Genomic DNA, 14,653 nt, shown 5'->3' with positions numbered 1-14,653 from the left:
CTTAAGCCCCCTATTCACTAGTCAGTTTCATATGACTATTGATTAGACTATTGTATTCCCAAATCTAAAAATAAAAGTATCTTAAACTACAATTATATGATATAATATATAATGATATGCATTTCTCTGTTAATTTAAAAAAATCAATCACTTCCTTCTCACTTCTTTAACATTAACCTTAATCATATATTTCAGTATCTTATAAGCCAATTAGTCAAGTAAAATTAAATTTATTCAACTTGGCTTAACATAAAAATTTATAAGCTAACTCTAATATAATATTTTTAATTAAACAATATGAATGGTAAGATCTAGGGAATGTATAAAGTTTATTTAATTTGTTAATAACAATATTCTATCATTTCAGATATACAATTAGAGAAAGGTTCTGCAACTAATGCAAATAAAAATGTAAAAAGTTCTGAAAAAACACCTGTTCCAATTGGACTATCAGATGATTCAACTGGATCAGATTTATCAGATGATTTACAAAGAACTCTTGATAATTTGACTAAATTTTCGCATGTATTTTACAATAATCTTAATAATAATGAAGACAAAGTAGCTTATTTAAAATCAATCTGAGAACAAAATTTGAGAGCTTGTAGGAAAGGAATATGATTTGTTTTATTTTTCTATAATTTGCTTTTATTTATATTCATCACAGAGATTTTTTACTTAAATAACCCATATATGCCGATTTTTGGAATTAGTCTAAATTAAGATTTTTATAAAAATTTAATATTTTAGTAAGATTAACATTACACAAATCTAAATTAAATATGTGTTACATATTTACGTAATTCAGATTTAATAAAAAATAAAAAAAAATTTTTTAATCAATATTCAAAAATAATGGTAATAACCACTTCTTTTTCCCCATCACTGCCCATCACTTTTCCATCATTTTTCTATTCACTTTTATTAAATATGACAAAAAAGTTTATAAGCAAATATAGCAGTTATTTTTAAGTGGTAAGTAAAAGAAAAACTTAATATTTTATATACATAGATAAGACATATTTTTTCATAATTTTTAGCTTTAATTTATTTTTTTTTTTTGTAAAAAATACATGCAAATAAAAAATAATTATGATGTAAAATAGTTGTAAAATGAATAATAAGATATTCTTTTTTTTTCAAAATAACTAATTATATATTTGTTTTTTATCTTTTAAAATTATTTTATTAGATTTATTCTACTAAAATCCTTAAATGGCAAATAAAATCTTTTAAATAAAGTAAAAGAATTTGGGATTCTCTTATGAAAGCATTTTTTGGTAAGAAATAAAATTTTCAGATCGGACTTTATGCAGGTGACAAAATCGTGCATTATTATTCCTGGAGATATGCTAACGTCATCATTTTACATTCATTTGAAAGCTGAGAATTTGCTCTATCGTAAGAATCAAAGATCAGGAAAATTGGATCACTGGATGAGGCGTAATTAACGATCAAAGTCAAATCAAATTTAAAAATTAAAAATAAATATATTAGACATAATTATTCACAATCCAGTGATTCAATTCATTCGATTTTAGGCTTATTAGATAGACCTCAATTTTCTCTTTCAAATGAATATAATTTCATTCGTGTAGCTTGCATCTACAGGTATTTAATAAATTTTTTTATATCAGATTTTATCAAACTTATAAAATTTTATATTAATAATATAATTGATGATTCCTAAACATCTACATATATTAAACGAATTATTTTAAATTTATTTTAAAGATAAAGGTTGGCATCACCTTAGGGAGCAAAGATCATTCAAATTGAATCACTACATGTAAAGTAATTAATGATCAAATTTAGATAAAATTCAATAAATATACTGAACGTGACTACTGAACAACTAGTGATTCAATTCACTTGATTTTAGATTCATTAGATAGATCTCGATTTTCTCTTTCAAATGAATGTAAATTTATTTGTATAGCTTATTTCTACAAAGAATTATCAATGATTTTGTCATGAGAGTTATATTTGATCTTTTAAATTTTAATGATATCTTATATTAAAAAAAAATTAAAAATTATATAATTAATTAGTTTTTTTTGCATTATCTAGTATAAATTTATTATTCTTATATAAATGATAATTTATATTTGCTTTAATAAAATTATTTTTGTGTAAAAAAATAGATTCCAAGAATCGGCCCATATGCTATAGATTTTATATATTCTCAATTTTTTATATCTTATTTAATAGAGTATTGTCATAAAACTACTTAGAAATACAGTCATCTTTGCCATTGTTATTGGTATGTTTGTGGGTAACGTAAAATCAAAGAATGAAATATATCAAGCAATTTCATATTTCATCATTTATTTCTCACAATATATTTCTATTATTCTGGATTTGTATTGGAATTTGGGTATCAATAAAAAATTTTTTCGTTTTGCAAGTTATACATCAGCATCAGAAAGTTATTTTCTCTTGATTACAGTTGTAGTAATAATGGTCAGAAAATATAAAGTAATCTCAAGTTTAAACTTTCTCAATCTCAGAATATTATTCTCTGACTGGATCTTAAAATGCTTAATGGATCATATAAATCAATGATATATGATAGTATAAATTTATTCTTAATTACCATACATGTATAAAATATATACAGTACATAGCTATACAAGTTTTTGTAATGCATCTAAATCAAATTATTTTCACACTATTTGCTATTTTATCAATTGTCACTGTAAGAAATGTTTTTACTGATATAATAATAATCTGAGTTTATATACATGCAAATCGATTTATAGTCAGAATACATGCTGATGGCTCATATTCAATGAGAACATAGTTTTTTAACATATTTTTGAACAGATGGCTAATTTAACCATCTGTATCAACCTAGGTTACTGAAATTTGCGATTTTTCTTAGCTTTTCTTTATGCGTGATCCTGCTCTAGTTTTAAAATTCTAGCTTCAAGCTTGGTGAGCCTAGCTTTCTTATCAGTTTTCTTAGTCTTAAGCTCAGTGATAAATACTTCAAACTCAGATGTTATAATAGATAATATTTTCATATACGAAAGAATTATTTAATATTATGTGCAAATGTAAAATCACTTTATTAATACATGCAAAAAATAAATACAAATGTTCAGAACTATACCTGTGATACATAATATCTAGGCTAGTGACTATATAATTATTTTTTTGAATGATATCCTTCTATTCTAGCCCTCTTCCTATCAGGTTTTTCATCCACGCACTTTAGCCTATCCTTTAACAATCTAACGATGACCTTCATAACCCGCTTCACATTTTTATACAAATTCTTTTTTTCCTCTGATCCTTCCTTCAAAGTAAATTCTGAAACTCGAATATTGAGGGGATTCTTGCTTGTGCTTGATATCCCATCTGAGGTAAAAAGAATAAAATATCATTCTAAGGCTATTGTAATGATCTCGTAAATATAGTCAAAATCTTTTCTAAATACTTCGCTTGATTTATGTTTTCTATTCTTTTTATTAAATTGGAGAGCATTTTTACTGAACTAGATTCTAAGTGAAACCTATAACCATTTGATGTACCTTTCCTTCCATGATGCAAAGAAGTTTCTCAATGACTTTGATTGTGTAGCCAACCTGACTAGTACTTTCTTCTCCAACAATTTCAAGTTAAGGAATTAAAGTAAGCTTTTTATCTGTTATTTTTTTGATGATATAGAGTGAAGCATAAAGAATGACTGAGATATACTTGCAACAGGATCCTGCTTACTTATAATAAAGGTCACCGTAAAAAATTAGCCCTTTACTAATAGTTTTTATCTTACTTTTTTCTTAAATTCTATTGGTTAATCATATAGGCTGATTTGTCTATCTTTAATTAAAATATTAATTTTATTACATTTTTATTACACAAAATACTATATAATATACAGTAAATTGGGAATGAGTATTAAAAAATTTTTATTTAATGTTATTATACTATAATTTGGTGAATATTTCTTTTAAATTAATATAATTCTTGGCACTTACTATATATGTTAAAAATTTATATCTCAACTTAAAACGTAAATATCTCCAGATCCAGTAATCCAATCGGCAAGCTCTTTTTTTGTTCATATAGACCAGATTAAGGGCTTTCCAAAGAGCCTAAATTTATACAAAATAGATCAGTGGATCCCAAGATATTTGCATTTAAGCATGCTAAAAGGTTCGTACCTCAACTTTAAACGTAAATATCTCCAGATCTAATGATTCAATTGGCGAGCTCTTTTTTCGCCTATAAAGTCCAGAATAAGGGCTTTCCAACGAGCCTAAAATTATAGAAAACGGATCAGTGAATCTTGATATATTTACGTTTAAAGATGGTAATACAAACTCCAACATAAAATAATTGTTTTTATTGTTTGAAAATATCTATTATGATACCATCTTTTATATGATATTTTTATTATACTTTTATAAACATTTATAGCTACTAAGGCTATATAAATTTTTATTTTACTTTATTTTTTATTAAAATATACTTACTTTTTAATAATATATGTTAAAAATTCCATATATATGAGAAATGGGTTTTTTATTAGTGAAATGGGTTTTTTCACAGCTCTTTTACATTTAATAATTTAAGTTTCAACTTATTATTTAGTCAAGTGATCATCAATCAGATGATTTTTTGGTATTACAAAACAATTTTGAGTAACAAAAATTGTGAAAATCAATCAATAACTCTTTTTAATGCAGAGTAAACAAATCAGCCCATATGTTAGCTAAAAAGGAAAAAAATTATAACAATGTAATATAAAATTTTTTTTTATAGTAGAATCTGCAAAGAATTTTATATATGATTTTTACCTTAGATTTAGGGGTGACCTATCTTATAAGTAAGTGGGGTCTTCTCGCAACGCATGACTTTATTACTATTCGCAAGCATAGTTTCCATATTTTCCAACTTATGCTTTACTTTCTTTATACACTGAACCAATTCTTCATCATCATTTTTGAATTTGTAGGTCACTAAAAGGTTGTATGAAATTAGTGATTTGCATATAAATTATAAGACTATGTGGTGCTTAATAAACTTACCAGCAGAAATTAATAAATAGTACTTATACCGTTGCCATTAATACCGTATTTCGTTAACATCTCCTTCAAATTCTTATACGAGAAAAACACATGCTTCAGCTTTTCTTTAAAGGTCTGGACCTCTTTTGCAAGTCTCATAGCTGATCCCATTTTCAACCTACATCTCTTAAACCTTTCTTCTGTCATATCAAGTAAGTTTTGATCAGTGATTTTTTTCCTATGAAGTCATCATCATTGAACTTAAGGTTCTGCTCTTTCAAAAAATTGATAAGGGTTTCTGTATCCAGTTCTCAACTAAGTATAAAGGGGCATGCCAGAAATCAGCTGATTTGAAAGGAGGTAGAAGGAGTCAAGCTTCAGATCAAGTTTATATATATCATGTGACATTTATATATTTAAAAGTATTATTTTTATATAATTATTATAATGCAATTATCTTGACTTCTAGTGATCCAATTTTAATAAACTTTTTTTAATTTATAGCTCTCATTTAGCTCTACAAATCTAGCTTTACAAAACAAAAAAAAATTTGTTCAAATTAAATTACTAGAAGCCAAGATATTTGTATTTACATTATCCCTTAAACAGTTTTGCCAGCAAATTTGCCTGCAATTTTTCAAAATAAATTTATATCCAAATATAAAGTTTGTCAATATGATTTGGATTATCCTATAATTCCGCAGCTATATTGATCTACATTTTTAGCATCAATTGTATGGTTTTGATATGTAGTTAATAACTGCTAATCACCGAAATTAGTGCAAATTAACCTCAAAAAAATAACATCAGAATTTTTATATAATAAATTAATTTTCTTTACTATAATATTCTGCTTCATTACAAAGCATTTTAATATATTTTTTTATTTTTATTATGAAACTTCACACTCTAATGAACAAAATAGAGATGATAAAATTTAACTTTATGCATTTTTTACAAGTTCACAAAAATAATTCTTTTTTTAGGGTTCTATGTAAAGTCAAAATGCCACTTCTAAATATTAAAAATCATCATAACAAAAGTTGTTCATCATAGAAATTTCTACATATTCAACTAAGCTTTAATATAGCTGCAATCAAATCCTAATGAGATCGTCAAAGTTAAATGCAAATTTTTTGAAATTTTTTGTCATTTAAAAAATATAACTTTTAACCAATGGTCAATCTTCAATCTTATAATATGTAATTAATAAATAATGATTATTGTCACATAAATTATGATTTAAGCTCTTTGCGAAAAAAAATTTTATTAGAATAACTTCATTTTTCATAAAATTAGATGAGAACTGAATTTTCGGTAAAATTGCAGGCAAATTTGCAGCAATGTTTTCTACCGTTTAAGGGATAATAATTATTATAATGTAATTATCTTGACTTCTAGTGATCCAATTTTAATAAACTTTTTTTTTAATTTATAGCTCTTATTTAGTTCTATAAATCTAGCTTTACAAAACAAAAAAAAGTTTGTTCAAATTGAATCACTAGAAGCCAAGATAATTATATAAAACTAATTATTATATATAATATTTAATATTTAATAGTAATAATTTTTTTAGCCAATCAGATTTCAATCAGGTAGGAGTGAAGGGTTAAGGCTACTAATTAAGAGAAATCAGCAGATTTCTGGCACGCCTCTAAGAGTCGTGTTCAGCTATTGAGGTAAACATAATGTTACATTTTTATAGAATTATTAGCTTAGATATAAAATAGTGTTACATCCAGAAAAAAATGCAAGTATTAATATAGATTTTTATATTGCATAAACAATTACATTATTATACATGACCTGCTTCTCATAAAATAATAATACTTTATTTATAAAATAAAATAGTTGCGGAATTTGTCAGTAATAATCAATAAAATTACGTATAACGACTACGTGATAATGAAAATAGATAAAAAAACCTAACTACTGATGATAAGACCCTCTTCAATGTGATCAATATTGAAATACTTAGAAATTATATCATTTTATTCTAATGCTTTTGCCGTCCCTCTTGAATCATCCACATAAAACTTAATATCATCAGAAACCTGCTTATTTTATGTTGCCATTTCTTTTTTAATAATGGGTATGACATCTTTGACTAATATTTACTAGACTATTTTGATCATAAAAATTTTATCATCTGATTTATTATGGACTTTAAACCTGAAATCAATAATATTGGCCATTTTTTTGTTTCCTAAATACAAAGCACATAGTGAGAAAATTCACTCAGTCCCAGATAAAGATGTGATATATAATTATTTTTAGAAGGTTATAAGGTTGCAACTATTACAACATACATGTTGTGCGTCAAGTGTCAATTTGCGTCAGATGCAGCCGACGTGCGTCAGACGTAGATTGATACCTGACGCGCGTCACTTGTGATATAAAATATGCAAAATTAAGTTATAATTAAATTAAAATTTTCAAACTTAAACTAAATTTCTTTATTAAATAAGTTTATTAATCTTGTTAAAAAATATGTAACCCTGTAATATTAAATTGATTAGACTCAGTTTCATGGAAAACACTTCATTCAAAATATTAATAAATTATAAGTTTTTTCAAGTAAATTTACAATATTTAATTAAACATAGATTAAATAGCCATAAAATTTCGCAATAGTATGTGTAATTTATTGTAACAAACAAATTTACTTACGTAATAAAAAATAATTTTATTAGTAAAAAAAATTTTTTTACTATAGGAGAACTTTATTGTGTGATTCAAGTGACGCGCGTCAAGTATCAATTTACATCTGACGCACGTCAGCTGCATCTGACGCAAATCGACACTTGACGCACAACATACATACAACACTTTTGTTGTAATTGCAACACAATATTATAATTATTATATAGTATTATTATAATACTATTAGTATTGTAATTATTATATAGTATTGTAATTATTTTTAATTATACAAATATGTATTATAATATATTAATTATTTCTTTTTATGATAATATTTATTCTATAAAATCTTATTTTTGTAATTTTTATTTTTCAAAAAGAAAATTTTTGAATAATCATAAGTATTGTAATATTAAAACACTTTAACTTTAAAAGTAGTAATAGATTGCAACTTTTACTATTACAACATAAGGTAGTAATTATCAATTACATACTACATCTTTAGTCCCAGAGGAATCCTTCTATATATACATAATTTAAAACATATACATACCTTATTTTACGTTATTTTACAGAAAAGCTTTTTTGCAGAAAGTTGGCTGAACTTCCACATACTCTTACATGGTTTATATTTTGCTGGAAAAAAGATAAGGAGGTATGAGGCATAATTAATATTATTATATGATGCTAAGAGTTTTATAAAGGCACATGCAAAATGAAATCTTCATATCTTTTCACATGTAAATCTACCCTAATACTTTTATATATTAACAAATAAATAGAACTTAATTACTCATATTAAAATATTATATAATAAAACATTCAATCAAATTAAATTATGCTTTTAGGATAAAAAAATTGATTATTGGAAAACTATAATACTTAACTAAAAATTATTGTCTGATTAATATATAATATTTCATATTTTTTTTATATATAAACTAATATAGTTAAGCAAAGATTTTATAAAAATAAAACTGATTTGACAATTATTCCAAGTGGCTTAATAATTTATTTGCAACTACTAATTAAAATTTTACAAAATATTAGATCTAATTTTGCCAATTTTTTAATAAACCATATAATTTTGCCAAAATTTCACTTAAAGTTTTATTTAAATAGTCCAGATTGGTTCAGATTGAAAAGTAATTCAGGACTAGACCAAAAAAATTGCTTCATTTTAATCTAATTCAAATTATGTTAAAAGATAATCTAGGATTAGACCGGATCAATTATTTAATTCAGTCTGATCTGGTTCTATAATAAAAAATATTGCAAAAATATTTTTTAATTATAATTACTTTGAAAAATATTTTAAAATAATATTGCAAAAATATATTTTAATTAAATTATTTTGAAAAAATATTTTCAACATTTTTTTATTTAATAATTAAACAACTACAATGGTTTTAATATAAAATTATTGCAAAAACAATTACTTGATCCAGTTCAGTCCCAACCTGTTTAATTCAGTTCAGGTTAAATTTATAATCTAGGACTGGATCAGATTAGACCAAATATTTTGGTTTGGGTTGAAATATCAATTCAGACTGAACCAATCCTAATTTTCAGTCCAAATTGCCAGATTAAAACCAGACCAATTAGAGCTTTAGTTTTACTATTTCAGCATTTTGCCAACTTATCAAAACCCTTTAATTTTTCCAGTAACTTTAGATAGATATTATAATTATTAACTAACAGCTAATTTTAGCATTCTGATTTAACAGATTTAATTACTATATAGCCAAATCTTTGTTAATTATTTGATATTATTGATTAATAATTGTAAAATTAAATATTGCAAAGTACAATAGCTTATAATTATTTTCAAATTATTTAAAATATAAAAATATAAATATTATTAAAAAAACTAAATATATAATTTCTTATTTCTTTTACTTTTTAATATATAAATATAAAAAAAAAATGTAAAAAAAAGTTGTAAAGGAAAAATAAAAATACTATAATATATATATAATAGTATAATTATTATAAATATTGGTTATTAGATAAAATATCATTTAAACTGTTTTGCAATTTAATAATATTTTAGTTTTATTTAATAATTTATATAATTTTAATTTTATTATTTAAAAAACAAAGTTTATACAACAATTAAAAAAAAAAAAGATATATTCAATCCTAATAATCTTTTACTTCTAATTTTAACTTTAAAATCCATATATACGTAAATAATGGTACTTAATCAGAATTTGAGTAGGCTGGATTTAATATTGTAATATTGATTAATGTATATCCTGTAAAAGTAAAAAAAACGAAGTTTTTCAATTTTTAAAATAAAAAAAATTGAAAGTTGTTTTTTTAATATCAGAAATCACGTAAATCTTTTGGATTATAGTAAATCTTCGTTTAATTTGTTCAAGTTGGTTATAATAAAATTATGACCGGAATTATTTAAATTTTACTTAAACTTAATTTATGTATTAATTTTATACAACTTCACGTGGTTTATTCACGATAATATTTTCACTTGGAAAAAAGCTTTCAATTAAATAACTTAAAATTTTCATCTTTTTTTGAGAATTATATTTACTTTGTATTTTAGTATTTTTTGGTTGAAATTTACATCAACAAGTAAAAGTGATGATGTGGTGGTGTGGGAGAAAGGAAAAAAATGAATTTGATTTATATAATTTGTATACTGAAAAGAAAAGAAAATAACTACATGCAAAAAGAAAAAGAAAAGAAAAAAAAGTGAATTCAAAATGCTTAAAATGAACAAATTTAAGAATGATTTGTTTAACTTAAGCATTAAATTGATATATTTGGAAAGGAAAAAAAAATTTACAATCAAGAAGGGAAGAAAAAAATGCAAGTATAAATTTATAAAAAAAAGACATACAAGTTTTTTAAAAAAAATAATAATTTGCTATACACCGTATAAATCTTTAATCTTAAACTTCATAATATTTATATTTTATACGTAAATAGTAAAAAAAAAAAATTGCTTCGCTAATGGAATAATATGTAAAAAAAAAAATAAAATAAAAATTGTTCGTGAATATGCTTTAAAAAAAGAAAAAAGGAAAAAAAAAATATCTACATATCTACATCATGTTTTCTAATTTTTTTCATTTTCTTTTTTTCTTTTTTTTTTTTTTTTTTCTTTTTATTATTATTATTCTTAATTTTTCTAAATTCAAACACCGTCACAATAACTCCTTTTATTATTATTATAATTCAACATTCATGATCTTCAGACAAAACCTGTTTCAAGATATCACACCTTCGTTCCAAAACCCCAAGAAAACCTTCAACTTGTTTTCGTGACATTTTTCCAACCAATGCCTTGAATCGAGAATCATCAAAATCGAATTGTGGTGGCATATAAGGAACAGTTGTTGTATAAGTTTGCTGTTGATGAATGGTAGCTTGCGGCACCATTGAGACAGGTGAAGAAACAAGTTGTGATTGAGGGATCATTAAAGGCATAATTGGTCGTTGACCTGGTAAAAGGGTTTGAATTGTAAGATGTTGAGGTGTAGTCGGACTTTGTGGATTTGAGTCCAAAGATTCTGATCCTGAGCCATCAAGGCTACCATTTGGATTTCCATTTGCAGCACCCCAATCACGACGACGACGTTGAATTTTAGCCTTTCGCATAGCTACAGGTCGATCCCGGTTATGTAGTTTAGCATATAAGCCACAAGCATTACAAATTGGTTGACCTTTCTCGTTCTTTCTCCATAATGGTGTTTGAGTTTGAGCACAGTTAACACAACGGATAGGTGCTTCGGTTGCTGCAGGTACAACAGTAGCAACAACCTGTTGAGGTTGATGTTGAGGTTGAGGTTGAACTTGGGGCTGATGCTGATGTTGAGGCTGTGACTGCGGTTGAACCTGTTGTTGAACTGTAACTTCACTCGATGTGCTTGAAGCTGTGTTCTTTCTTGAAGCGGGAAGGGTATAAGGACCGGTATTAGAACTTGGTTTATTTCTGATATGCAAAGGACGGTGAGTATTATATTGTTTATAATATAAACCACACGCATTGCATAAAGAATGCATTCTATCAGGAGTTCGACGCCAAAGGGGGGTCTTGTTAACACCACAATTATAACATTCAAGATTACGAGGTGGTTTTGAACTAGTGTGTTTCTTAGTCGTAGTTGATTTTGATTTTTGAGATGGAGGTGGAGGATTAACAGCTGAGGGAGCGACGACTGTTGTTGTTACTGATGATGATGATGTATTTGACTGTTGAATAGGTGAAAGTGGTGGTGAAGATAAAGGTGAAGTATGAGACGATGTTGAATTAATAGGTGATGAGTCTGATTCATGGCGTGAAGTATCACCTAAAAAATTGTAAAGGATAAATATATATAAGTTAATAAATATCACACATATACATAATTTTTTCTTTTTTTTTATAAAAAAAATTAAACACTTACTGCTAGAAGAATGTGAATTTTGTTGTTCATTATCGGGTTCAAGCTTGATATAAGTTTCAATTTCATCTTTCTGTTTATTTTTCCTATTATTTCGAGATGAAGTTGGATGACATTGTATAGGTGAAACCATAGCTAAAGCGTTAGCCTCAGCTAAGGTAGGAAAACCGTCAGCAAAGAAATCCAAAGAATTATGTAATTCATCTAAAAGGATGTTGTCATCAAAAGTACCACTCATCATCTCAGGACTTTCGCTCTCGCCAAAATTCGAGTTTACTGGGGAGTCTAAACAAGAAGGCGACATTTTATCTTCTGTCGGGCTGCCTAGCATAACATCAGAAGGATCAAATAGAGCTTCATCCATCATAAAAGAATCATCAAGTGGATTTGATATTTGTTGCATTACAGGAGTTGTAGTTAAAGAACCGTTTAATAACCACTGCTGAAATTTTTGTTCGGTCATTCCGTTCGTAAGAGCAAGAGACGACATGATATCGTTATCTGGCATAGACTCAACGATAGATGAATTTATCATCTGATAGTTAGGAATTTGCACCTGCAAAACCTTGTTATCGGGCGACTCTGGAACTGTATCGTAGGCGCCTGAAAGATTTGGTGCGTAGAAAAAAGCGCTATCGACGTTCATCACAATATGATTTGGACCCATTGTAGGTAGTTTTGTTGAATTTGATGATGCGATTGGTGGAAAATAATAATAAAATTGATTGTTTAACAAAAAAAGAAAAGGAAATTAGGAATGCTTTCTTTTTAGGCGATTTGCTTTTTTTTTTTTTTTTGCTACACAAATGTGACTAACTATATAAAAGAATAAAAAATTATGCGGCTCTATGCTCAATATAAAAAAATTTTTTTTGCTATGGTATGCAACTAATTGATATCGCTTGATTGTTGTTTTTTTTTTTGAAGTGAAAATTTCTCTTGCGCTAATAGAAATAATTATAAGATTGTGTGATGGTTTTTTTTAAAAAAAAAAAAAAATTTAATAATAATTATAAAAGAATTTGCGGTTCAATCGACATCGGTTCCAACGTGATTGCCGTTGTGCATGTAAAAATAATTCATTGTTTGTATAAATAAAAAAAAAAACAATAATTATAATAAATAAATAATTAAAAAAAAAAAAAGAGCTTTTCGTTTTCTCTCTTTTAAATAATAATGAGTTATTAAGGAGTTATAAAAGAAAAATGTTATCTATAATTAAGACAAACAGAATTTTTTTTAAGGGAAAAAAAGAAAAAAAAATTTTTTTTTTGTAATAGAAATTGTTTTTTTAAAAAAAAAATAATAAATTTTTTTTTTTTTTGAAATGAAAAAAAACAAGCGTGTTTATATAGCGATTTCAGAAATATAACAATATTTTTTCCAATATATTTTTGTCTTCAGGCAAAAAGAAAAGTATTTTCGCGTATTTTTTAATATTCTTAGTAGGATTTCTACTTACTCTTTTGCTAAAGCCGAATTTTTTAGTTCCAGGCTGAGGAGGAAAGCTTGTAAAGGCTTGAAGCGTTATTTTTATAAGAAAAAAAAATTATACTCATCGTAACACAAAAGAATTACGGACTTATTCGGAATACATAGAATACATACTACTATACTAGTATAAATCATTTCAAAAATGACTGAAAGGGCTGGCTTAGAATAGTATATTTTTTTTTAGTTTGAACCAATAAAAAAAAGCACTACTAGAAGCTCCAATCAGGACCCCTAAAATTTTCAACTCGGTATAACATATATTAGTAACTCAGTATGATATCACTTTTTTTTTGGGAAAAATAAAAAAAAGAGAAATTTATTTTTTTTTTTTTTTTTTTTTGGAAATGTCATTTGCACATGCTGCATACAGGAAAAAACTTCTAAATTCTATAGAATAATAATATGTAAAAAGTCATTATTATAAGACATATTTTATTATTATTATTATTTTTTTTTTAAAAAAATTTTTTTTTTTTCGTTTGGATTTCTCAAACCTAATGGGTGAAGAAATAATATAAATAAGGTGGTTTCTCAATTTAAGCACATTTTTTTAATCTTCACATTATTTGTTTTTTTTTTGACGCAGTAATAATTATCCACGAGCATTTTCACCTGACTGAAATGTTTTTTTTGTTCGTCACAATATAAATTAGAATTATCACAAAAGTAATGACTAAACCTCCCTTTTAAATTAAACCAAAATATTTTAAGAAGGAAAAAAATTTTCCCCAAAAAAAAATAGAAACTTGGCGATTACCTTTTTTTTTTTTCAGCCAAAGGCTTATCCCTAACAGAAATTCTTATTATCACAACGGCAATGGCCACACAGACTTTAAAACATTAAAGCGAAAAGAAAAGAATGTTATTATTTAAGCCCACTATGTAATAGTCATGCAATGCGATTTTTTTGATAAACCTTTTATGGAATGATTCTCGCTGTCAGAATCCAATTGAATTGATTTTTTTTTTTGTTACCTAGAGTAAAAAAATTTGCTCCTTAAAGTTTGTACGACACTGCGAGATAAGATAACTAAGACGATTTTCTACGGCGAACTAACTTTATTTTTTCTTTTTGAGGGCCGTTTCTTCCCG

At 25.6% G+C, this 14,653-nt stretch overlaps 2 protein-coding genes across 2 annotated transcripts; one reads left to right on the top strand and one right to left on the bottom strand.

Moving 5' to 3' along the window:
• Positions 1-297: 297 nt before the first annotated feature.
• Positions 298-1,206, top strand: OCT59_021822 (uncharacterized protein; the record flags this gene model as incomplete). The annotated part of the gene is made up of 4 exons (XM_025328465.2): positions 298-304; positions 368-561; positions 960-975; positions 1,193-1,206. The coding sequence occupies 4 exons, from the start codon at positions 298-300 to the stop codon at positions 1,204-1,206; spliced, it is 231 nt and encodes a 76-aa protein (XP_025166521.2).
• An 8,991-nt stretch (positions 1,207-10,197) lies between these two features.
• Positions 10,198-13,564, bottom strand: OCT59_021821 (uncharacterized protein). Its single transcript, XM_066146767.1, has 3 exons — positions 13,530-13,564; positions 12,071-12,699; positions 10,198-11,974 (listed from the first exon to the last, which is right to left on the bottom strand). The coding sequence occupies exons 2-3, from the start codon at positions 12,600-12,602 to the stop codon at positions 10,860-10,862; spliced, it is 1,647 nt and encodes a 548-aa protein (XP_066005873.1). The 5' UTR covers positions 12,603-12,699; positions 13,530-13,564; the 3' UTR covers positions 10,198-10,859.
• Positions 13,565-14,653: the final 1,089 nt, after the last annotated feature.

This window comes from Rhizophagus irregularis, chromosome 30, assembly GCF_026210795.1.
Source record: "Rhizophagus irregularis chromosome 30, complete sequence".
Lineage (NCBI taxonomy): Eukaryota > Fungi > Glomeromycota > Glomeromycetes > Glomerales > Glomeraceae > Rhizophagus > Rhizophagus irregularis.
Note: the sequence above shows the minus strand (reverse complement) of the source record. Positions and strands in the feature narration are given on the sequence as shown.